We start from the raw sequence: 26,136 nt of genomic DNA, 5'->3' as shown, positions 1-26,136 counted from the left end.
TGAGGACTAAGATGCGCCTGACCCAAGCCATGGTATTTTCAATAACCTCGTATGCATGCGAAAGCTGGACATTAAGACCGTAGAAGTGTTGATGCATTTGAGTTATGGTGTTGGAGGAGAATATTGAAAGTACCATTGGCTGTCAAAAGAACCAACAGATCTGTGTTGGAAGAAGTGCATCCAGAGTGCTCCTGGGAGGCCAGAATGACCAGGTTCGTCTGTCACACTTCAGACATATTGTCAGGAGGCACCAGTCACTGGAAAAGGATATCATGTTTGGTAAGATGGAGGGTCAGCGAAAAAGAGGAAGACCCCCAGCGTGATGGATTGGCAAAGAGGCAGCATCAATGGGCTCAAGCATGGCAACAATTGTGAGGTTGGCCCAGGACCCGGTGGTGTTTCGTTCTGTTGTGCACAGGGTCACTATGAATTGGTACTGACTTGATGGCACCTAACAACAACAACAACAATTAGTCTCAGAACTGAACCTGGTATTTTCTATCCCTTATCTCATTTAATCCTTACATGAGTATAATGAAGTATTATTTCCCCCTATATTTTAGACTTTAATTATAAAAAAAAAAAAAGACTTGGATTAAATGACATGCTGATAGTCACATATCTGTTTAATGATGGTGCCATAATAAAAGCATGGATTCAAAGCCTCCTAGACCACCCTGTCCTTTCTTTCTATTCCCATGGATACCAACAATCTCAGAACTTGCTCATCTTTCTCTAACGGTCACTGCCAACTCTGATAGGTGTAACACTTGACATTTAGACTCACCTCTTGAAAAACCTTCAAGGGCTCTACACCTTGTCACTGAATGAATCTAAATCCATAGCTTAGCACTCTAACCATTTTACCAGGTTTATTTCCCACACTATCAACATCCACTTTTTCTAGCAAACCTCATCAAATTAGATAACCTCTGTTTCCAGCAACACGATCCTGTACATTTGTCACAGTACAGTCTTCCTCATTACAATTACCAGTCTACTTTTCACTAAATCATGAAGTTCACTAGATCAGTTCTTAGCTATTTTTCTATACCCAACATATAGCAGTGTCTTGTATCTAACAAGTACTAAATAATTGTTTCTTTAAGAAAGTATCTTCTCTTTCACTCAATCCACAATAAAAACCTTAAAAAAAAAAGAAAGTATCTTCTCGTCAAAACCCTAATAGAAGAGGAGTTATGCCTGGTTTTCTTAGCTTTTCCTTCCTGTCTCAGGGCCTCCATGTTCATGCTTACTCTACTCAGAAGCTTTACACAGAACTACATATTTTTTGCACGAAAAATTACTTTCTCACAACCAAACCAAAAGTCAAATGCTAGAAAAAAGTAAGTTTGCAAAATAAGGTAGCATCTTAGTGAGCCTGCTGTTTTCCAAAAGAAGCAAATTATGCAATTATGCAAACAAGGTTAAAGCTAGTATTTTCTGGAACAAATCATGTGCAGTCGCAATAAGTGCTTATGTTGTTGTTAAGTGTGTATGGTTTCAGAGGAGGGACTGATGGGTTTGAGCAGCCAACTTTGCGATTCAAATTGACTTTGTGGTCCAGGGCGTATCCTACAGCACCACACCAGGACTCTAATACTTAAAAATGAAGTTCTGGTGTGGGGTTGTAGGATAAGCACTGGACTGCTAACCACAAGGTTGGTGGCTCAAACCCACCAGCTGCTCCTTGGAAACTCTCTAAAGTGTCGCTGTGAATCACAACTGAATCGATGGCACTTAACAACAATACTTTAAAAAAAAAAAAAAAAAAACACAACATTGGTTGTATATGTTGTTAAGCAACTAATCTTGCAGCTATAGAACATAATCTTTACCACACTAATAAAGAATAATTCAGTTTTATAAAGTAATAAACATTTTTCCTGGTTATATAAACTTTTATGAGAAATTATTCTTAATTCTTTACAGCTCTGTTTATCATCCATTTTACAGTGCACAAATTAACATTTGCTGTAAGGTCAAGTTAAGACTACTGAATACAGAACAAGGAAATGGTGGGGAGAGCCCTATAAGGCAAGGGTCGACTTGATTTTCTAGGGTATTCCCCCGCTTCGCATCCAACAGGTGCGGCACTCATTGCAACATTGCCTATGCAGCAGTAGTTTCTTTTTTGTAAACTTAAAATAGTGCAAATATTCCTAAAATTCATGTGAACATTGACAATCTTACTAAAAGGCAGCCATGCTATAGTCTCCACACAACAAACCTAATGCAATTATTTATACAGACTAGCAGTAACTCCCAACTACACAAACCAATCTAAAGTCCTTCTGGTGCCCGCTTTTCCCCTGCCAAGAAAATGCCTTACCCCTTTCAGACTACTAGGATATCATCTCCTTCTCTGAAGTTGAATCAAGTCTATAAAGAGGCATAAGCAACACCATGATGTTGCACTAGGCCTAAGGGCCATCCAGAACTGTGGGCAAGCAAGACAAGTGTCTGAGAGGTGGTAACAGTTTGGCATTCAACATTCCTACAGTGTTACGTCTGCCCAAGTGGCAGAAAGAGCATTAAGAAGTAGACCCCAAAAAGTTGGGGGTAACTCAATGACAACATCTGTGGTTAAGCAGTATTTACCAAATATGTCTGCTCAAAATGCCAAAGCACATATTTCAAGGCTTGTGGTCCCCTGAACTAAATACCTACTGCCTTCCTAAAACATGACCCACAAACCACACGTGGCTGCGGCCGCATGAAAGTCCATCTTGCACCCTGCTCATGAAAAATTGAAAAGAAAAACTGATAATTTGTATAGTGTACTTTGGAGTCCTGGTATGGTGCTGTGGGTTAATGTGCTGGACTGCAAAGTCGGTTTAAACCACAAGGTCAGTGGTTCAAGCTCACCAGCTGCTCCTCAAAAACCCTATACAGGGTCGCTATGGATCAGAATCAACTCCACAGCATTTAACAACAAACAACATAGTGTGCTTTACTATTTACAAATCACTTTCATATACACTACTTTATTTAGTCTAAGTCCTGGTGTCGTGCTGTGGGTTAATGCACCAGACTGCAAAGCCATCTGAACTGCAAGCTCGGCAGGTTCAAGCTCACCAGTCGCTCCTCGGAAACCCTACACAGGGTCGCTATGGGTCGGAACCGACTTGACGGCACTTAACAACAATTAAAATTTCACATATTTTCCCTTACTTGAGAGTCACAATATGCCTGGCAGATAAGTATATAACAAAATTGTTACTACCTATTTTATAAAGCTTGAAGGAATTACCAATAAGTAATCTGTCCTGCTGTGGAACTGTAGGACAAGCACTGGACTGTTAACCAAAAGTTCAGCAGTTCAAACCCACCAGCTATTTCTTGGAAACCCTAATATAGGGTCTCTGTGAATCAACGGTACTTAACAATCTGTCTGCAAGACATGAGTCCCCCTGTAGATTATCAACTTAATTATTATTTGGTTCTATGGCATGGACCTCAAATCAAGGTAGTGAGGTTTCAAAGCAGTCAATAATGTCCTGCAAGAGAAATAGAAAGTTTTCTGCTACAGTGAAAATTTGCAGAATCCTGGTATGGTACTGTGGGACAAAGCAGTGAACTTCAAGGTTGGTTTGAACCACAAAGTCAGTGATTCAAACTCAACAGTGGCTCCTTGGAAACCCTATACAGGGTCGCTTTGAGTCAGAACCAACTCTACAGTATTTAACAATGAGTTAGAATCGACTTGATGGCGGTGGGTTTGATTTGGGTTTGGGGGACGCAAAAGGAGTCCTAGTGGCACTATGGGTTAGGCGGTGTGCTGCTAACTGTAAGGTTCATGGCTCAAAACCCACCAGCCACTCCATGGGAGAAAGATGTGGCTGCTTCCTTAAAGATTCAGAGTCTTGGAAATCCTACATAAGGTTCGCCATGAGGCAGAAACCAATCAATGGCAGTGGCTTTGGTTTTGATTTGGGGGTGCAATGGTTAAGTGCTTAGTTGCTAAACGAAAGGCTGGCAGTTTGGATCCACCAGCCACTCAGCAGGAAAAAAAACCCTATCTGCCACCGTATTAAAAACGTACAGCACAGAGACACCATGGGACAATTCTACTCTGTCCAATACGTTTTGAACCATTGACCCTATAGTTCACAGTCCAGTGCTTATCCCATAGCATCACACAAATCCTCCTTTGGGTACATTATTGCTGTTATGTGCTGTCGAGTCCGTTCTGACTCATGCGACTGTGTACAGAGTTTTCAAGGAGCAACTGGTGGGTTTGAACTACCACCATCCTTATGGTTGGCAGTCCAGTGCTGATCTCACAGTGCTACATCAGAACTCCAGAATATATAAATGATTAACAAGAAAATGACAGCTGCCACCAAATAGCTAATACTTGGGAGTATGACAATTACATTCAGTATGACACATGCAAGGGAATGCTGTAAGAACACACAAAAGGACACCAAATCCAGTTTGGTGGATCTCATTAGAGTGTCCCCTGACCAAAGTCTTGAATAATAAAGAATCTTGATGTGGTGCTGTGGATTAATGCCCTGGACTGCAAAGTTGGTTTGAACCACAAGGTCGGCAGTCCAAGCTCACCAACTGCTCCTTGGAAACCCTATTCAGGGTTGCTATGGGTCAGAACAAACTCAACACTTAACACCAACAAGAAGGGCCAGCAGTCAAGGGAGAAAGGCATACAACTGCACTGGAGAAGAGAGAAATGAAACCACTGTGGATGAGCCTATACCCCATGCTACCTATCACGTTAGAGCATTTCTATGTACCAAGCATCCTACTGAATGTCTTCATGCACTATCTCATTTAATCCACACAACAACCCATGAGATGAATGAGGCATGTGATGAATCTAATATGATGAATGAGGCAAGGAGAGAAGTCAGATAACTTGTCAATTAATGTTGTACGTGCCATCAAGTCGGTTCCGACTTACAGCAAGCAAGTATAGAGTTTATGCAGAGCGACTGTTGAGCTTGGACCAACCGACCTTGCAGCCCAGCACATTCACCCACAGCGCCACACTCCCGATTTACGCTACAGAGTAAACTGCAGAGACAGACCAGGAACCCAGTGCAGACTAACTCCTAAAGGAGAACTCTTTAGTTTCACTCTGCTGTCTCTCTTAATGAGGACTGCTAGGGGGAGCCACTGAGAGCTTTGAAACGGGAGCTTACTAGATGAAGGGGCTGAGCCTGGAAGCTGCAAGTTAAGAGGTTGTCAACAAGTCTGCAGGATGCCAGGTGAGAAATGATAACAGTATGAACTGGAGCAGTGAGGGTGAGGGAGATGAAATCACAAGATATTTTAGGAGGGAATATGGTCAGTTCTGTCGAATTAAATGTAAAAGGTTAGTGTGAGAGAAGAATCCAGAATTTTGACTCGGGATTTGATTGAGCGACATGATATCACTTGTCAGGAATGAACAGGTTTCATTCAATCAGTAAATATGAAGTGTCCCCCAAATGTAAAACACTTTCCTCAGGCCAAGATTAAAATCTGAAAAGACAGTCCTCACCATTGAGAAAATACTCTTGAGAGAAAAGGACAAAGCATTAAAAATAAAACAAATTAGGTTTAAATTTACTATTAACAGACCTGGTCTAGAGTCCAATTAAAACACTTTATGGTACCACTTTAAAAAATAATATACAAAGAAAAGAAATCAAATGAAAGGCATGCCATAATTTGTTATTACATTTGAGTTTGACAGATCTTTAAACACACACATACAAAACCACTCTGTAATTAATTTTCCTTGTCCCTCTCCCTCAAGTTCATAGAAAAAAACCCCATATCTGCTTTATAGACCAAACTATAGTACATATTTGGGGTTTTTTTCATCCCACTATCATCACTGCAACTTGCCAAGAACTTGTAGTTCATAACCTCCAATTTGCCTTCCTATAAAATATGACCTACTTCACATTAACTTATTTCGGTAACAATTCCTAAACCCTATAACCACACCTTTCATCTGCACACGGATGCTCTCTGTGAATTCTTCATACACAGCAATCCTGTGCAGATGTGGCAAGTATTACAATTCCCATTTTACTACGTAGTTAGGAAGCGGGGCCCAGGGGAAGTATAGGAACTTGGAAATAATCACAAAGCAAGATGCCAAAAATAACAACTTTTAGTCAATCCATGAGAAAACACTGCCCCTAGTTGAAACAGCATGAAATTTAGTATTAAAAGGAGGCAAAATACAAAACAATGCTTAAAGTTCAAGTTATGTCTTATTTTTAAAAGGGTTCAACATCAAAATTAAAATAAGTAAGCATTTTCAAAAAAAAAAAAAAAATCTTTTTATAATACCGTACCCATCCAGGGCTAGAAAGATTCTTTAACGAGTTACATCTGGCAGGAGTGGGTGTTTTTTTTAATCCTACCCACTTAAATAATAATAGGAATCTGTTGATATACTGCAACGAGTAACTTTTTAACAAACTGCTTATATATGAAGGTCTAGACACATGTGTTGTTGTTGTTGTTAAGTGCTGTCAAGTCGGTTCCAACCCATAGTGACCCTGTATAGGGCTTCCATAGAGTGACTGGTGAGCTTGCACTACAGACCTTGTAGTTCAAACGGCTTTGCCGTCTGGCGCATTAATCCACAGCACCATACCAGGACTCCACAAGTGTTAGAATATTCAAAAATACTGCAAGTGAACTGCTCATATTGTTCCCTAAAAATATATTGCCTACAGACTTATCAGCAATATGCATAGCCAATGGTGTGGTGGTGTGTCCCAGAGTAGGTTCCGACTCATAGTACCCTGTTAAGGGTTTCCAAGGCTGTAAATCTTTATGGGAACAGAAAGCCTTAACTTTCTCCCACAGAACGGTTGGTAGTTTTGAACTGCTGACCTTGAGGTTAGGAGCCCAACTCGTAACCACTACACTACCGTTTAAAATTTTAACCAGTCAATAGACAGAATGAAAGGTTTCCCAACTAGGATTCCTCCTGTATTTCTCAATGTGCTGCTGTGGTCATAATTCAGAAAGGCACTGTTCCATTTGGTAGTGAAATAAAGGTCTTATACTATGAAAAAGCAGACACCTGGTGTGGTGCTGTAGGATAAGCACTGCACTGCGAACCACAAGGTCAGTGGTTCAAACTCACCAGCTGCTCCTTGAAAACACTATACAGAGTTGCTGGGAGTTGGAATTAACTAGATGGCACTTAACAACAATTATGAAAAAATACACAATTTAAAAATGAAAAACACAACTAATTCTGAAAGCTGGTTACTATGATGCTTGTGAACATTCTCATATGTACAGGTAGGAGCAAAATAGCTTAAATTATTACATGATATTTAAACTTTGCTTATAGTCAGAATCAGTAGTGTGTGCTAAAGACTTTACTTCTATAAGACTGATCATGCACTATTTTTAAGAACAAGAAAGGGACTATATTTAAGAGCAAGTGTTTAAGACCAAGTGTGGTGCTGTGGGTTAATGCTCCAGGACTGCAAAGCCATTTGAACTGCAGGTCAGCGGTTCAAGCTCACCAGCTGCTCCTCAGAAACCCTATATGGGTCGGAATCAACTCGACAGCACTTAACAACAATGAGTCTCTGGAGTCCTGGTATGGCGCTGTGGGATAAAGCACTAGATCGCAAGGTCAGTTTTAACCACAAGGTCAATGGTTCAAGCTCACCAGCCACTCCTTGAAAACCCTATACAGGGCTGCTCTAGGTTGGAACTGTCTCAACAGCACTTATCCACAGCAAGAAGCCCTGGTGTGGCGCTGCGGGATAACGGGCTGGACAGTAAGGTCATTTTGAGCTGCAAGGTTGACAGTTCAAACCCACCAGTTGCTCCTTGGAAACTCTACAGGGTGGCTATGGGTTGGAACTAACTCAGTGGCACTTAACAACAAGAAAGAGACACAAGTGATAATTCTACTCATGGAAACCAAACTGCAAATTTTCACAAAACCTCATGTGTCAACCATGACACTGTTGTTTCCATTTAAATTAAAATTCCAACTACTAATTTTAACCACAGTCTTTAGAAAACATTATACTTTCTAATGAACCAATACTATGAAATCCAACCAAAGTAAACCCATTGTCACAGTGACCCTACAGGGCAGAGTAAACTGTCCAGTAAGCTTTCCAAGGTTGTAAACATACAGAAAGAGAGTGCTGCGTTATTCTCCCAGAGAGACTGGTGGGTTCTAACCTTTGGGCTAGTTACTGAGCACTTGAACCACCGAGCCATTGTGGTGGTGGCTGTGTGCCATGGAGTAGGTTCCGACTCATAGTGACGCTATAATAGGGTTTCCGAGGCTGTAAATCTTTACAGGAGCAGAAAGCCTCATCTTTCTCCCGCAGAACAGCTGGTAGTTTCAAATTGCTGACCTTGAGGTTCCGAACCGCAGCCCGATTCGTAGCCACCAGAGCTCCTAGGGCTAGGACAGTGTAACATCAGCTCTTGTAAATTCCCTATCATAGCAACTTATGTGGAGCTTTAGTCTACAAATGTAACGACATCTGAAAATAACTTCATAGTTATCATATCTTCTAAAAGAACTGATCAACTTTGGGAAGAGGGAGGAGTAAGTAGTTGAACCAGTATATCCTCTCTAGTGATCCTGATCAGTCTAACAATATATTCCAAACACCAGAAAAATTCAGGCCATTAAAATACTGCCAAACCCGACCCACACACAACAATAAACATTTGGAAAAACCTAAAGGTCCTTAGGAAATGAATGTAGCTAGCTTTAAGGTAACTTTATTTCAGGCTACTTCTTAAGTATCTTTTAATCGCACTTCACTGATAACACTCGTATTCCACAAATATCCGAGCAGCGTCATTACTCAACTCGAAACTGCACTTTCCTCATTTCAACCCCAATCAAAGAAAAGAATTGTCACAACTCTAACAGAGCAAATGCAAACAAGTGTAAATTATTTCTATCCAATCAATTGCCAAGGAGAACCCCTCCCTTTTCCTTACGAAGCAGTTACTGGCAAAATAACCAGACTCTAGATCTAAATTTTAGGGAATGCTGAAAAGTTCCATCTCTACATGGACAAGTTTTTAACAATCAAAATCCACTCAACTTTTACACACTCAGGGAATAGCCAAGGTGGGTATCTGAAACAGTTCTCAGACACCAACAAAAATTTCTTGCGTCTCCCTCTAACTGCTCAACAATAACCTTGGCCCATCCTCGGGTAACCCCAGATGCAAAAGCTGCAGACAGCTAGCTGCCCTTGGCCGAGGCCGTCAGAGACGAGGGGTGGGGGCAATAAGCACCAAGAGAGCAGATCTTTTTCCAGGGCTACTGTTTCCAAGCAAAACAATCACGGCCCCAAAGAGACAGCGAAGAAAACTGGAGAGACTGTAATCCCGAGAGAAAGGGGTGCGGAGGAAGAAGCGAAATATCCCCACGCATCACTCAGATCCACGAAAACAACAAGCCGAAAAATCTGCAGGTAGAAACAGCAGATGGAGCCCCCGGGGCTGACACAGTGCAGCAGACAGACACCCTGGGTAGTGGATCAACCTCCCGAGGAAGGAAAGCCGCTAGGTGGGGGAGACAAAGCCTCCGGGGGTGATCAAGGACCAAACCGTACGGGGAAAGGAGAAATGCACGAGGAAAAACAATGGAAGAAAAATTGGAAGACGAAAATGTACTATTGCCCAGGCTGGGGCAGGTCCCTGGGCTACCAAACAGACCGGGGCAAAACAAAGGGGCACGGCAGGCAGGGCAGCGGCGGAGAAGAGATGGAGAAGGGATGTGGGTGCAACGGGGCAGACAAAGCGCCCAAGGCGCCGAAACAAAGGGCCGGGGGTAGAGAGTCGCGGGGGGCAGCGGGCACAGACAAAGCGCCCGGGGCCGGGGGTACCCGGCGGGCGGGCGAGGAGGCGACGGCGGCCGGGAGGAACAAAGCTGCGTGGGGCCGGGAGGCAGGGCCTGTGGGCGGCTCGGGCGGCGCGCGGCGGGCACAGCGCCCGAGGGCCCCGCGCGCCCGGACGCACTCACGCCCGCACCCGCTGGCCTCGCAGTCGCCGCCGCCGCCCTCCCTCTCGCGCTGGAGCCCGAGCCACGGCGGCAGCAAGCGGACAGCGCACGGCCACACGCCGCCGCCACGCTCCGCGTTCGCGACGTCGCCCCTCGCGGTTCCCCGGACTCCGAGCGCACCGCGGCTCCCGAACCCACCACCCGCCGCGGGCTGCGAGACGCCCGCAACTTTCCCTATTCACACCGCTCCGATTCCCTCAGACTTACCCTGTCACAACAGGCGCCATCTTCCACAAACTCTCGCCAAAACTCCAACCCTCGCGAGATTCCCCCGGACGCTTTTCCCTGATCCCTCTCCCCCGCCCTTCCTTTTTTCCTCACTCCCCTAGTCCACCCAGCCCCCTCGCTCCTCTTCCCTTCTCGGCTGCCGCGAAGAGCCAGACGCCTCGCGCCGCCTGCAGAGTAGGGGACTCTGCTTGCTGCCTTCCCTAGAAACCTACCCAAGCGATGGAGCATGCGCAGGCGTCTCCTCCACGGGCGAGCCCTCCGTGTGGTCCATAGGGAGCGCTCCGGTTATCCGGGTTTTGGGTTGCGCCCTGAGGGACGTATGTGGAGACTGAGGAAAACCGGAGGGGATTACAACTGGGAAGGGGAATGGAGGGGTCAAGGGGCGGGGCCTAAGGAAGGGAGGAGGGGTCCTGGGAAAATCGGCCGCGTTTCACAGGCCTAGATGAAACACCTCCTCAAATGGGTGTTTTCCAAGTGGCTTCCCGCTCACTCTGGGTTCCCATCCCTATTCATTCATTTCGAAGTTCATGGGATGCCTGTTTTATGTTGGGTTCTGCAGTAGGTGCTGAAGCTATTAAAACACCTGGGGTTGGGGCAGATGCACAGCAATAACCGACTTCATTCTTTCGACCCCAGCCTAATGGGAGACGGACCTGATTACAATGCGATCTGACCCTACAGAGCTCGGTACACAGAAAACTTTGGCAGTTGAGTTCTGTCGCCTCCGCTTCCTTCTCTTGGGTGTGAAATGAGGTCAGGCCAAGGCCTCTGGCTAAGCATGCACCTCACATACACACGCCAGAATGCCGAGTGGTTTTCTCCAGAAGTGTAAAACTACATTGGAATTGAGAGCCGTCGGCGCCCTCCCCACCTTGCGGTGCAGAGCGCTGCCGGCTGCAACAATCTCTAGAACCCCAGCGCCGCAGTCAACCGTGGGTGGCCCCAGGTGGATACGGGGACGCCTCTGCACCGGGCTTCCTGTGGGCCTGGCACAGCCGAGCCTCTTCCCGAGGCCAGAAACTTGCCCGAGGACCGTCCCCTGGCAAACTTGGCCGGTCTAGGCGCTTAATGGAAAGGTGCTAGGTCCGAACCCCGCCTCCCCTCCCTACCTGCCACTTTCCTCCATTCCCACCCCCGCCCTTTCCTTTCCTAGAGATTCCCAGCTCCAACTCTGCCTCCCGCAGGGAACCCCAAAACCCGGAGAACTGGAATACTCCGACCGAAACCTGCTGAAGGCGCTGCAGGATTGGCGCGGCACGCGCTCGAGGCACTGCGCATGTGCCCAATGCGGGCAGCCCTGTCTCACGCTACACCTCCTCCCCACCGCCTTGCACTAGTCGGCTTGCAGACTGAGCCTCAGACACAACACGAGCCGTGGGAAATTTCCTAAACCTCGCGAGAACGCGCCTGCTGTGGCCTATGCTTGGGCCCCAAGTCTCGCGGAGCGCAGGCAGGACAGGTGTTTGCCTGGCGCAGCTCGGGGCGCTGTTCGTGCTGCGCGTGCCCGGGCGGGGTGGGAAGGGAGCGGCTCTCTGCGGAGGCGGCGCGGGGGGCGCGTGTGGCGGGGCACGCGGGAGGCGGGCAGGGGGCATGATGTCTCGCACACACCTGCACGCTCCTTGACTCTCTATGCAATAAATAGGCAGAAAGGTGGGGGCGCCAGGGAGACGAGAAACTGCTCCCGGGGCGGTCAGAGTCCAGAGCAGGAGGAACCCCAGGTCCATCTCCCAGTGAAGTTTCCTGCCCTCCTCCACAAGTCTGGTACTTTCCTACAAAGTGCTAGACGCCGTGGTTTCCACCTCCAGAGCTGATGGACAGTCCCCAGTGTCAGGTTTGAGTCATGTCCCTGAGTCACCTAGCCGGGCCTCTGCTTAACTTGCTTTAAAACGAGTTCGGATTCCCTGAACTTGATTGTTTTCTTACCTACCCGCGGGGCTTGTGAGTTGGGTAGAAGGAAAAGAAAAAAGACCTGCTGCTCCGCCCGCAGTCGCTGTTGCAGTTTAGAAATTCCACTTCCCATTCAGGGGCATGCTTTTTTTTCTTTTTTTCAACCCCACCCCCTTCCCCAATCTTAGTAGCCTTTTGAAATAGCCCCTGTATATTAGTTTCTGTTCTTTATTTTCTTTGTCCTCTCAGTTATGACATAATCTGGGTTTTGTTTTCCTTCCCCTTTCCATTTTTTTGTTGGAAGATTTATTCCATTTTAGGTGGTGTTTCCTCAGCTGCTGTACTGACCATTGTTTGAAGTCCATCCCCTCCTTTGGAGTCTTTGTTTTGCACATTGTCCCTAATTACATTCTTCAATCAGACTTATTTCAGATTGGCCCTACTGTGGCTTCTGTTCCAGCCAAGATTAGCCTACTCTTGTCTAGGAACTGGTGTCTTGCAGAGTGCACATCCTCGGCCTGTGAATGTAGACTGAATTGAATTTTGATTCTTGGAGGATAGTGAGCCCTCTCATAAGAGCTCAGGTTCTGCTGATTGTATGTTGTTGTTATTATTGTCAAGTGCCATAGAGTCAGTCCCCACTCACAGTGACCCTATATAAGTTTTCCAAGGAGCAACTGGTGAGTTTGAACCACCAGCCTTGTAGTTCAAATTGACCTTGAGGTACACCGGTGCTGACTTATAACAACCCTGTATAGGGTTTCCAAGGAGCAGCTGGTGTGTTTGAACCACTGACCTTGCGATCAGCAGTCCAGTACTAATCCTGCAGCGCCATGCCAGGTTACACAATGGGCAGGAAATAACATTTTATAAGTGTTTTTAAAGTTGTTAGAAGGATGTGTATGAGAGAGTGTGATGTTTGCCTATGCCTCTGATTATATGTTTCATAAAATACATACTCAATACATACATGTTTCACAAAATACATAATACAAGAGCATTTAATATAGACTCCTGTTGTGTGATGTGTACAATACCTTCTCTGAAGTAGGACAGTATGTGGTTTGGACGTTGTATAAACATGCCTAACTACTAGCGATAGTTTTCCACCTTTGTGTTGTTTAATAAGCTTTTGTTTCGCATCCACATCAGTATCTCCCTTTGCCTCTTGCTGCTGCTTTCTCACTAGCTAGCACTGGTTTTGCTGTGTTTGGGAGTGATGATTCACTTTGCAGTAATATATTTGAAAGATAATTAAACAGATATAATGCTATTAACAGGAATCCTGGCGTGGCTCTGCAGGTTAATGCGCTGGTCTGCAAGGTCCATTTGAACCGCAAGGTTCAAGGGGCATGTTCAAGCTCACTAGCTGCTCCTCAGAAACCCTATACAGGGTCACTAGGAGTTGGAATCAACTTGATGGCACTTAACAACAGTAACAACATTGCTATAAACACTCAACTGATGTGCCATACATGAGATCCGATGCTGCTGCCTACATGTCAAAGCATAACACTGCTCTATAGTGTTGTTGTTATGTGCTGTAGAGTCAGTTCCGACTCATAGCGACCCTGTATAGGATTTCCGAGGCCATAAATATGGGCGCTGAAAGCCTCATCTCTCTCCTGCGGAACAGCTGGTAGTTTCAAACTGCTGACCTTGCGGTTTGCAGCCCAATTTGTAACCACGACGCTACAACCTTTGTTTTTAAGCAGAGAACGCAAACCCACCGGCATCAACTCTGTTCTAACTCAGAGCGACCCTGTATAGATTCTCTGAAACTGTACAGCTTTACAGAAACAAATAGCCCCATCTTTCTCACTCAGAGCAGCTGGTACATTTGAACTGCTGACCTTATGGTTAGCATCCCAACACTTAACCCACAGCACCACTAGGGCTCCCTTACAAGAGAACGTTCACATTAAAATAATGATACATAGTACGGTATATAAAAGCAAGGAGTAGTTACTCTTCCATTTCAGGAATGAATGATCCCAGGACCAACAAAAAAGAAGAGCATGAATGGAGTGTGAGATCCTACCTTGAAAAGTGGCAACAGCAGAGGCAGTGGCAGAGGCGGTGGCATGAAGAGACTGAGCAGGTACAGGCTGTAGGCCCATGGACTGAGAAAGGCTGTGTGAAGGCTGGCTGGCAGAATGTGCCCTTTGGACATTCAAATATTTTTTTTTGTTGTTCTGTAAGTGTATATCAAATATTTTTGCCCTTTTCATTTGTGAAATACAAGATGTGAATGGGGATCCACAGGGAGGAAGTAGGATAAATGTTGTTGCAGGGAGGGGGTTGTAATTTTTTTTTAAAAAAGAAAGAAAGAAAATACAGTATATACATAAACCAGTAGCCTAGGTGGTTATTCTATCAAAACATATATAGGATATATGGTTTTGAAGGAAGCTTCAAAAAGTTTGTGGAAAAATGGAGTTTTTCCACAAGCACATGTTGAACTCAAAAAACTTGCATTTGCTCAGTCTGGTTAAGTTCACCGCATTCCACTCTCTGATCATGATTTCTGAATTCTGCTATAACCTATGAGAACACAGGTATATCTGTTGCTCAAACAAGTATAACACAGCACAAGACTAATATCTCAAAGTAAGATTTATTTGTAACAGTATAGCTATGGTGAAAGAATAACTTGATTTGGCAAACAACTGAGAGGGACTGTGCAGACTGGATGTATTCCCTCTATTCCTGATGGATCTGGGTAAAAGAAGAGAAGGGAAATGCTGATGGAATCATAGGATTCAGTTGTGAGTGATTGCTAACAGAGTTCATTTTAATTGTAAAAACGTAGAACTTTAATGTGATGATTGGTCAATTTTGCCATCTTCTTGGGTATAAAATGACCTATCTCAGAAATAGGAAATAGGGGCTCTCACTACCATCAAGAAAGACTAGCCAGGAGCAGAGTGTGTCCTTTGGAGACACCTGTGTGCTGAACCTCCTTAATTCAGGAGACCAGAGGGGTAGCAGCAGCACAATGAAGAGTCCAAGGAGCACAAGATAGAGAAGTGGGCTGAAGCTTGGAGCTGTATACACTGCCCCTTTGGGCATTTATCTGCAGCACTAAGGGAACTGTAACATTGCCGAGGCAGGGCAGAGGCCAAGGGGCCTCATAGCCGAGAGGCCAATGACTAGAGAGAGGCATGCCTGATCAGAAGAACTGTGCCCTAAGCATCTATGATCCCTAATTGTAACCTGTGAATGCCCCTAATAAACCCTATAATTTTGAGTATTGCCTGTGAGTTCTGTGTGGTCATTGCGATGAACTGTTGAACTCAGGAGATAAGTACAGAGCTCTGAGGGAGGGGTGGTTGGTGTCAGAATTGGTAGAGAAGGGGCATGTCTGACCTTAGTTAGCCTCATAGGAATCAGCCTTAGGCTGTTACCGATGTTGACTTTGATTCTCCTTGCCCTTTGTGAATTAGAGGTCAGACAGTGTCTCTACACCATTCTTCCAAGAGGAGCCCAATGCCCTTTGGATACCTATTCCTCAGAGCCTTCCCTTTGAGAAGGCATTTCCTTTATGGTTTAGTCCACATCTCATTTGGAACCATGGCCATGTGAAAGCTTCAGTGTCCTTGGAAAACAATGATAACCATAAGTCTAATGAAAACTCCTTGGGTGAAGTCTCATCACAACTTCACCCTAAAACACTTTATTGAGAAGGTTTTGCCCTTCTCAATGAATGCCAGCTCCATGCTTCCAGATACTTAAGCCAAGAACCTTACAATGTTCTTGCCTTCTTTTTATCTTATACCCAACATCCAGTCTCATGGAAAATCATGCTGACTCCATTTCCAAATAGACCCACAACCCAAACACTTTGCTACTTCCACTGCCACCAACCGGGCCCAAGCCATATAATTTCTCACGTGGATTCAAGAAGTCTCCAAACTGTCCTCCCTTCTAGTCTTGCCTCCCCATAATCTGTTCTAAACAGAGTATTCAGATTGGTCTGAGCTCAGAACTTACTAAGATGGAAAAAAAAACTACATATTCTAGTTCCAACACTTTGCTCATTTCATTAAAAGATACTTCACAAACTAGACTGCTGCCAAAACCCCCTAACCTCACCTCCTCCTACACTCCCCTCTTGCTCATTAAGCTAACCCTCTAAGCTTCCTTGGAGTCCCAGTGTGGCGCTGTAGGATAAGCACTCAACCTCAAGGTTGAACTGCAAGGTCAGTGGTTCAGTCTCGCCAGCCGCTCCTCAGAAACCCAATACAGGGGTCACTATGAGTTGGAACCAACTTGAGAGCACTTAACTAACTTCCTTATTGTTCCTGGGATATGTGAACACACTCTCTACTTTGGGCCTCTGCTCATCCTGGAATGTTCTTCCTTCAGACACCATATGGATCATTGTGAGATCTTTGCTCAAGTGTCACCTCAGTGAGGCCTTCCCTGACCACCCTTCAAAAAATGACCTCCATACTCCATCTCCCCGTTCCTCCCTTATTTTCCCCATGGCACTTTTAAACTAGCAACTGTTTACTGTATTCCCTATGTGTTTTCTCCCACTATCGAGGGCAGGAATTTGTGTTTCTTATGTTCACTTTTCAAGCCTCCACTCCAAGAATAATGCTAGGCAAGACGGGCACTTAGTATTTATAGAATGAAGTGGGTATCTTTCACTTTAGGGTAGAGTAGAAATGATTCTGAAGACACACTAAAGTCTTCTAGAATCCAAAACAATATTGAATCAGACCAGTGATGAGTACTGCAGTATCAGTCTGTGTGAGGAAGGAGAGAAAAATCTAAGAAACAACCACCTCTGTTGATGCAAAAATAAAAGCTCTTACATTGGGTAAGACCTGTAGGTCAGTAGATGAGGCCACATTTGCTTTAAAAGTTTCTTTTAATCTTGAGAACTGCAGGAAAGGAAACATTTTTGGCAGAATACAGAGAAACAAGTATTCTCAAAAGTTTACAAGGTATATGATTTGTTGAATGTAAAACTGATGATGATGCCCTGTAAACTTTCACTCAATCCACAATAAAAAAAAAAAAACTTAAATAAAATAAATAAATAAAAGTTCCTAGTGGGTGTGACAATCGGTGTAACATGTATGGAAAGCATTCACTACCTGTTAGTCCTACAATTCCATTTCTAGAAATTCATTCTACAAATATATCCACATATGTGAAATTACCTCTCTATTACAGCTTCAAATATGGTAGAACACACCAATAACCTTCTAATTGGCCACAAAGAGATATTTTATAAGTCATCTTCATAGAGTGAATAGTTTGTATCTGTTAATAAGTATATATTTTTAAATGTACTTACGTGGAAGACTCACAAAGGTATGTAAGTTTACAAAGCAAGGGGCAAAATAGTGAAAGATGTATATGCTCACATGTATGTTTTTGCTGGGCTGGGTCTAAAATGGCGTTGGGAGGACACACCGTAACAGTGAATGCCTTCCTCTAGCGGACTCAATGACTGGCTGACAAAGGTGAACGAGTCTGCATTCTTGGATCCTTTGTATTTTGTACCATCTGTGGGTTGCCTATTTAGAATATAAAGCATTAAAACAAAAAGGAGTGCAAGAAGAAAAAAGAATAAAACTGCTGATGTTCTCCCACTTCCCAGTCAAATTATTTTCTAATGGAAGTGTTAACAGCCTTTTTTGTTAACACTCTTCCTCATTGTCCATGGAAACAGCATGTTTTGAGTACTTCCCATGATACTGACACTGAAGATCAGGCATCCTCTTTAGTGGTTTACAAAGTTGAGTAATGCAAGACTCTGACCTCAGGAGTCTCCTGGCTAGCAGAAGATCCAGCCCAGTTGCAGAGTAATTCCACGCTGAGATAGAGGTACAAGTTGACTGGCATTTCAGGTCCATTGGAAGCAACTAACTCTTGCCTGCTGGAGCCAGGGAAGCCTTCACAAAGATGACTTTGAGTTGATTCTTGACTGAGTAGGAGTTCAGAAGATGAGGAGGAGGGTACATGGCAACCACCGGAAACGGCACGTTCAGGTTCGAGGTGAGAAAGTGCATCTTGCATTTAGGGGAACTCCAGGTGGGGTTTTGGTGCATATCAAAGAGGGGCAGGCATCCTAGGCAGCATCACTAGATGACCTGGAGGAACTGTGGTCATCAAAAGTCAGTGTACATCAGAATCATCTCTGTCCCTCTCCCTGAAACTCAAGAGTACATCTGCCAGGAGCCGGCCTTTGGAGCAGGCTGCTCAGAGATTCTGATGCAAATTGTGCATGAACCAAAATTTGAGAACTTTGGTTCCAAGAGATGGGTACAGCCTTCTCCAGATGTTTTTATTTGAAGGCATTTTGTTTGAAGGCATATTTTGCAGGTTTTAAAAAAATCAATAAATAAAACTTTTGTTGTTATTGTTAGGTGTCATTGAGTCAATACCGACTCATAGTGACCCTCTGCACAACAGAATGAAACACTGCCTGATGCTGGGCCAACCTCACAATTGTGGCCACTCTTAAGCCCATTGATGCTGCCATTTTGCAAATCCATCTTGCTGGGGGTCTTCCTCTTTTTCTCTGACCCTCCACCTTACCAAACATGATATCCTTTTCCAGTGACTGGTCCCTCCTGACAATGTGTCTAAAGCATGAAAGACGAAGTTTGGCCATCCTGCCCTCCAAGGAGCTCTCTGGCTGTACTTCATCCAGATCTGTTGGTTGTTTTGGCAGCCCATGTCACTTTCAATATTCCCTGGCAACACCATAACTCAAAAGCATCAATTCTTCTATGGTCTTCCTTATTCACTGTCCAGCTTTTGCATGCATATGAGGTTATTGAAAATACCATGGCTTGGGCCAGGCGCACCGTAGTCCTCAAACTGACATCGTTGTTCTTTAACACTTTAAAAAGGTCTTGTGCAGCAGATTTGCCTAATGCAATATGTCATTTGATTTCTTAACTGCTGCTTCCACGAGCGTTGATGGTTAATCAAAGAAGAATGAAGTCCTTGACAACTTCAATCTTTTCTCCATTGATAAAAATGTTCTTTATTGGTCCAGGCCGATTGTGGAGCATCAATTGCTCGTATGCAAATTCAGACTGAAGCTGAAGAAAATGAAAACAAGAGCCAAAATATGACCTTAAATATATCCCACCTGAATTTACCTGAAGAACAGATTTGATACATTAAACACTAAAGGCTGAAGACCAGAAGAGTTGTGGGATGACATCAAGAACATCATACATGAAGAAAGCAAAAAGTCATTAAGAAGACAAAAAAGAAGGAAAAGATAAAAATGGATGTCAGAAGGGACACTGAAACTTGCTCTCCAGCATAGAGATGCTAAAGCAAATGGAAGAAATGAGGAGGTCCAAGAGCTTAACAGAAAATTTCAAAGGTCAACTCGAGAAGACAAAGTCAAATATTACAACAAAATGTGCAAAGAACGAGAGTTAGAAAACCAAAAGGAAAGAGCATGCTCAGCATTTCTCTAGCTGGGGGAATTGAAGAAAAAATTCAAGCCTTGACTTTCGTTATAGAAAGATTCTCTGGGCAAATTACTGAATGATGCAGAAAGCATCAAGAGAAAATGGAAGGAATACACAAAGTCACTGTACCAAAAGGAAATGGTTGATGTTCAACCATTTCAAGAGGTAGCATATGATCAAGAGCCAATGATACTGAACAAAGAAGTCCAAAGTGCATTGAAGGAATCAGCAAAGAACAAGGCACCAGGAATTGATGGGATGAAAATTGAAATCTTTCAAGAAAGTGAGGTGGCACATCTATGTCAAAAAATTTGGAAGACAACTATCTGGTCAACTGACTGAAAGAGATCCATATCTGTGACTATTCCAAAGAGAGGTGATCCAACGGAATGTGGAAATCATCAGGCAACAAAACTTTTAGAACATATATAATAAATGGAACATTCCTTACATATTACAAGGAATGCATTTGGGACACTCTGACTATATATCAATGGACACATGAAGCACTGAGAGTCAATCAGTGTAACGTGCTCATTCAGGGTTCATTACATTTCCATGTGGTGTTTGAAACACAGTGATACATCTTAGTCTTACTTGTATTCTGTTACATTGTTGTTGTTAAGTGCTGAGTGTGTTCTGATCCATGATGTTGTGTTGTTAGGTGCCATCTAGTTGGTACTGACTCATAGTGACCCTATGCGCAACAGAGTGAAACACTGCCCAATCCTGGGCCAACCTCATAATTGTTGCCATGCTTGAAGCCATTGATGCTGCCACTTTGCCAATTCATCTCGCTGGGGGGTCTTCCTCTTTTTCTCTGACCCTCCACCTTACCAAACATGATATCCTTTTCCAGCGACTGGTCCCTCCTGACAGTACGTCTGAAGTATGAGAGACTAAGTTTGGCCATCCTGGCCTCCAAGGAGCACTCTGGCTGTACTTCTTCCAACACAGATCTGTTGGTTCTTTTGGTCTGACCCATAGTGACCCTGTATAGGGTTTCTGGGGAGCAGCTGGTGAGTTTGGACCACCAACCTTATGGTTCAATATGACCTTTTGGTCAAATGCTTATCTTACAGTGCCATACCAGAACCCCAATACATTATCTCATAGGAACGAGGCACACTAAAGCATGGAGAATTTTACCCTCATGCTGATGTTGCATTGGAAAGTGCAAGCTCTAGTACCATATTGAAGTCCCGGTATGGCGCTATAGGATAAGTGCAGGACTACAAGAAAACAACAAAAAGTAGCAATGGACTCAGGAGTAACAATAATGTGAGTATGACAAAAGATTGGACAGTGTTTCATTCTGTTTTGCATAGGATTGCTGTGAGTCCATGCTGAATTGATGGCATCTAACTACATAACTTCCCTAATAAATCCCACGACTGTGATTACAGTGTCTGAGTTCGGTGTGGCCATTGCAATGAGTTGACTCAGATGAGGAGTAGAGCTTGTCTTAGGAGGGATGGTTTGGCGCTACTTTTGCATGTGTCTTTAAATAAAATTTGTAGGCAAGTGGAGGGAGAAAAAAAAAGAAGAAGAAAACAACAAAAAATGATCACCAAATCAATTTCGACTCATGGCCACCCCATATGTTACAGAGTAAAAATGTTCCACAGACTTTTCTGTAATATTTATGAAAGGAGATTGCCAGTTCTTTTTTCTGTGACATCACTGGATGGGTTCAAACCACCAACCTTCAGGTTAGTGTTGTTGTTGTTAAGTGTCAAGTCAGTTCTGAAGCATAGCGACCCTATATAGGGTTTCTGAGGAGCAGCTGGTGAGTTTGAACCACTGACCTTGAGGTTCCAACTGTTCTTGCAGTCAAGTGCTTATCCTGAAGTCAAGTGTTTATCCTGCAGCACCACACCAGGACTCCTTCAGGTTAGCAGACAAGCACAAACCATTTGTGCAACCCAGGGACCTCTTTGTGAGGATTAAAATTCACTGCTATTAAATTGAGTCTAACTTTTAGTGGCAACGTTATATAGTTTTCAAGGTTGTACATCTTTATGGGAGCAGAAGCCTCATCTTTCTCCCTCTGAGAGACTGATGGGTTTGAAGTGCCAACCTTGCAGGGATTGTTGTTGTTAAGTGCCATTGAGTTGGTTTTGACTCATAGTGACCCTGCATAGGCTTTCCTAGGAGCAATTGGTGAGTTTGAACCTTGTGGTTCACAGTCCAGTGCTTATCCTACAGCACTGCAGCAGGAATCCTTGCAAGGATCATTGTTGTTGTTAAGTGCCTTCCAGTTGGTTCCGATTCATAGCGACCCTGTATAGGGTTTCTGAGGAGCAAATGGTAAGTTTGAACTGTTGCCCTTGCAATTCAAACCAACCCTGAAGTCGAGTGCTTATCCTATGGCTCCACACCAGGACTCCTTGCAAGAATTAGGAGAGTTTTTATGTCAAAACACATAGTATGTGTCTTAACATAGTATTTGCTATACTAGTGGTAGTTTTTATTGATAAAATAATAAAAATTATTGATAAAAATAATCAATTGTATTGATCTAATCAAATTCTTAAGAACATGTCAAAATGTCTCTAACATTTCAAAAACTAGTAAAACAAAGGCCAAATGTACTGATGATTTTATCCATATTGGCGTTGATTCACTTCTTTACTCTAGGTTGTTGTTGCATATCACTGAATTGGTTCCAACTCACTGTGTCCCTCTATAGGGTTTCCGAGGCTGTAAGTCTTTGCGGGAGCAGAAAGCCTCCTCCTGCTGAGCGGCTGATGGACTGGAACCACTGACCTTGTGATTTACAGTGCTAGTGTTGTTGTTAAGTGCCGTCAAGTCAGTTCTGACTCAGCAACCCTATATTGGGTTTCTGAGGAACGGCTGGTGAATTTGAACTACCAACCTTGCAGTTCAAACTGACCTTGGGGTCCAGTGCTTATTACAGGTCACTCAGAAATGACAATGTCATCATCATTATAATGATTTAATTTCCAGGAGACCCGCATGCCCATTAAGATAGTAGACACTGTTGTGGGGGGGGCAGGAGAGAGCCTATGAGCATTGTGAAGCAGGCTGGGTAGGATCAGACAATCACAAAGAGCTTCTGCCAGTGCTACAATCCTTGGAGAGATTGGGAGCATTCTGCAGATGTTTCTTAATGCATGGTCTTCCAGACATGTCTGTGCCTCCCTTGTATTTGTAATGTAATCCCTATCATTTTCTACCGTGTGCTAATCAAGGTTAATAAAACATAAAGGAGATTGAGAGAGTGTTGAGAAGTTTGCCACTAGACTATACAATACTATAAGGAAAACAAGCTCTAACTCCAGAATTAAAAGAAAAGAGAACTCCAAAAATGAATCACAGTCATCTTAAGGAGAACTTGAGAAACAAAAATAAATATTCATCCTTTCCTTTTCAATTGTGTTTGGTTTGCACAGGATTCTTTGGCCATGGAAATTGACATTCTTTGCAGGCTGGAGTTCAGTTTTGCTTAGAGCCTGCTAATGAAGGGCAGTTCAAGAAAATGAAGCAAGAAAAAGAATAAATCATTTACCCTAGCGATGAGAAGGGAATCAAATGCACATTTGGTAGGAAGAATGTGCACAAATCTAATAATTTGTCTGAAGTTTTCATAGTGAAAGCAATTGGAAGAAAATGTTTTTGTGTGCAATTGATAATATTCTTTTTCTGACATAAGATAAAGCCAGTTAACACTATCCGTAAAAGACATGGCAACACCCTATGAATCATAAAACTCCAGTTGTCTGTGTATAAAAGAATACATTTTTATTTCCTAAACTTGTCTCACTTCATTCTGTTTTAAGTTAATGTTGAATACCCATAATTTAATAACAGAAAGCTGGTATGAAGGAAGGAGCGTTGGACCACCCTCACTTCTTCCACTAAATCTGAGCACGTTAAGCTGTCCTCATTATAAATGGGAAATGTAAAACCTACTGCACAGGATCATTTTAAGAGTTAAATGAGATATTGTGTAAAATAACTGGGTACACACTAGGTACTCAGTAAATCTATGTTTGTTTGTTTTATGAAATTCTTCCACCCATACCCATCTTTAGTTTCTTTAACTATTAGATGCACTAATACCACCTGTCTTAGAAGTTCATTGTAAAGGTCAAATAAGATTATTATGTGGATAATTGAATAGAAAGAATTATTACTCTTTTGGGAAGGGATAGTTCATAGTATTTTCATTTTGATAGACAGTTGTTTTTTGTTGTTGTTATTTTGTTTTGAATGTGACTATGTTTATATAACAAAACATCCCTGCATTTTCTCCTCTGGTTTGTGTTATCTTTAACTTTGCATACAGTGGCCTTCATTGGCTTTTCAAAGAACTTCTATCAGAAGGGTTTCATTCTTTCTGTGTTGCTTGGTATCATATAGTGTAATGATAAGAATCAGCATGTAATTATGACCTTTGTGGCTAGCACCCTTGCCCAAAATTGAAACAGACTAACAACTAAGAAAACCAATTTTGCAACCAGTCTGTTCAAGCACTAACAGTGAGTGAGGGACATAGAACAATTCTCTTTGTCAAATATTTAATACTTAACTGTTAAAGTCAGCTGACTAACCTTATAGATTATAACCAAAAATCTATAGTCACTTGTTTAATAATTACCATTATGCCCATATGCTAATATTTAACATTTGTAATGTAGTTTTTAATAGGCCTGAAGTCAACATGTGGAAATAAAAAAAAAAAAAAAAAAATCTTTTGAAATTAATGCAGGGAAAATATCTTTCTATGATATTTCTACTTAAGCTACTATTAAACATTGAATCCAGACTTAGTTTTATGCAATGTGTATGTCTGAAACGTTTCATGTCAATTTAATAACAGTATATTTAGGGGTTTTGTTTGTTTTTAATGCATTAGAGAAATTCTATTTAAAGGAATCCTTAAAGACTTTGTGTTAAATATAACTGCTATTGTCCTGTATATAGTTTTGCTATTTAAATTGTTGTTTCTATCATCATCATGGTTAGTGAGCAGACTCAACAAAGACACTTAATAACAACAATAATTATGTATCCTGTGGAAGGTAAAATAAATTATATTCAAGTGTAATGAATGTCCTGTTAGTGGAAAAAGACATTTCTCATAATCTTAACTACAAACTGCTTTCCATCAAAGTACTTTGGAAGATTTGGAAATTTATGCATACTTCTTTTTTTTTTTTTCTTCCAGCGTTCCAAACAGTTGGCTTAAATTCTACCCTCAAAATTGCTTGTGACTTCAGTAAGCGTTATAAACTATCGTCTGGGAGAACCATTTGGCTCCTGCTTTTCCTTTCAAGTCTAAAGTTCTCCAGAAATGTTCTTATGAAATCCCAGTCTGATTCTCATCACACAGCTTTACCTACATAGCATCATATTTTCCTTCAGCAGGAAACACTAAGTATTTTATTTTTAACTAGTACAGCTATATCTGTATTTGCATGGTACTTTCCAACTTTCCAAAATAGGCAACAAATCACAGAATATAGGCAGAGAAAAAGCACTCTAACCCGGAAAGGTAACTTCTGAAAAACAATTTATACACAGATGTGCTTAGTTTTATGAAGTGTGTTTTTGTAAAGTTGTAGATCAATCTAACCGGCAATAGAAAACTCTATTTCCAAGTATGCTGTGGTATATAATTTGTGAGATCACAATAAATAAGATTCTTGGTCCACATTGTCTCAAACCCTGTCCTGGACGTCATCCGTGTTAATCCTCAGGATGCCGTTGCTAGGTGATCTTATGCCTGGGTTGATGTTAGAGAAGGAAAAGAGTCAGATGGTTTGTGTATGTCATCCTCCTATGTGTGCATGAGTCTCCTAGTTCTGGGTATCAATGACTTCTTTGCTTCTTTTTCCTTTGGTTTCTTTCTTGAGCACATTGGGTACTCAGATAATAATTTTAGTAGCTTATTTTCAAAATTATCCATGCTAAGGACTATAAAAAAGATTTCTTTTTAAAAACTGGTAAGTATAGCTCAATAAACTCATTGCTATCAAGTCAATTCCACCTCAGAGTGAATCTGTAGCACAGAACTGAACTGTGCCATAGAATTTCCGATTCTTTAAATCTTTATGGAAACAGACATTCTCGTCTTTATCCTGCCGAGAAACAGGTGGGTTTGAACTACCAACCTTTCTGTTAGCAGCCTCATGCTTAATTCACCCCTATGCCTTGAAACACATATATTTTATATCAACTATAAAGACTAGTAACAACAGAGAAATGAAGGATAAATAACCAAGGAAGGGAGTAGAAACAATCCACTTTTGGATTTTTTTTTTATATGAATAATATATATTTTTAAAGTAGATTGGTTACCAGACAAGACATCACAAGAAGACTGCAGACTAGAACCTCTTATACAGACCAGAAATCCTCAGCAAAATATTGGTAAATATTGTACAAATTAGGAACAAAAGGAAACTCATTCAACCTGATAAAAGGCAGCTACAAAAAACTCTGATTTAAAACCAGAAATGAAACTCACAGATAACATCATGTTTGTTGTTGTTGTTAAGTGAT

At 42.6% G+C, this 26,136-nt stretch overlaps 1 protein-coding gene across 2 annotated transcripts in view; it reads right to left on the bottom strand.

The window, feature by feature from the left end:
- The window catches only part of RBPJ (recombination signal binding protein for immunoglobulin kappa J region), a 151,166-nt gene extending 139,653 nt beyond the window's left edge, over positions 1–11,513 (bottom strand). The window contains exons 1-2 of one of the 2 annotated variants that reach the window (XM_006866306.1): positions 11,386–11,513; positions 10,477–10,605 (exon numbers count right to left, since the gene is read on the bottom strand). In XM_006866306.1, the coding sequence (XP_006866368.1) occupies positions 10,477–10,605; positions 11,386–11,390 (134 nt within the window). In that variant the 5' untranslated portion in view covers positions 11,391–11,513. Of the gene's footprint in view, positions 1–10,476; positions 10,608–11,385 lie in introns of those variants that run through there. The other variant, XM_006866304.1, reaches the window with a different exon arrangement.
- Between the last annotated feature and the right edge of the window lie 14,623 nt (positions 11,514–26,136).

Source organism: Chrysochloris asiatica, unplaced genomic scaffold (assembly GCF_000296735.1).
Source record: "Chrysochloris asiatica unplaced genomic scaffold, ChrAsi1.0 scaffold00089, whole genome shotgun sequence".
In the NCBI taxonomy this organism is placed as follows: Eukaryota; Metazoa; Chordata; class Mammalia; order Afrosoricida; family Chrysochloridae; genus Chrysochloris; species Chrysochloris asiatica.
The sequence above is the reverse complement of the archived record's forward strand: the minus strand, read 5'-3'. Positions and strand labels throughout refer to the sequence as shown.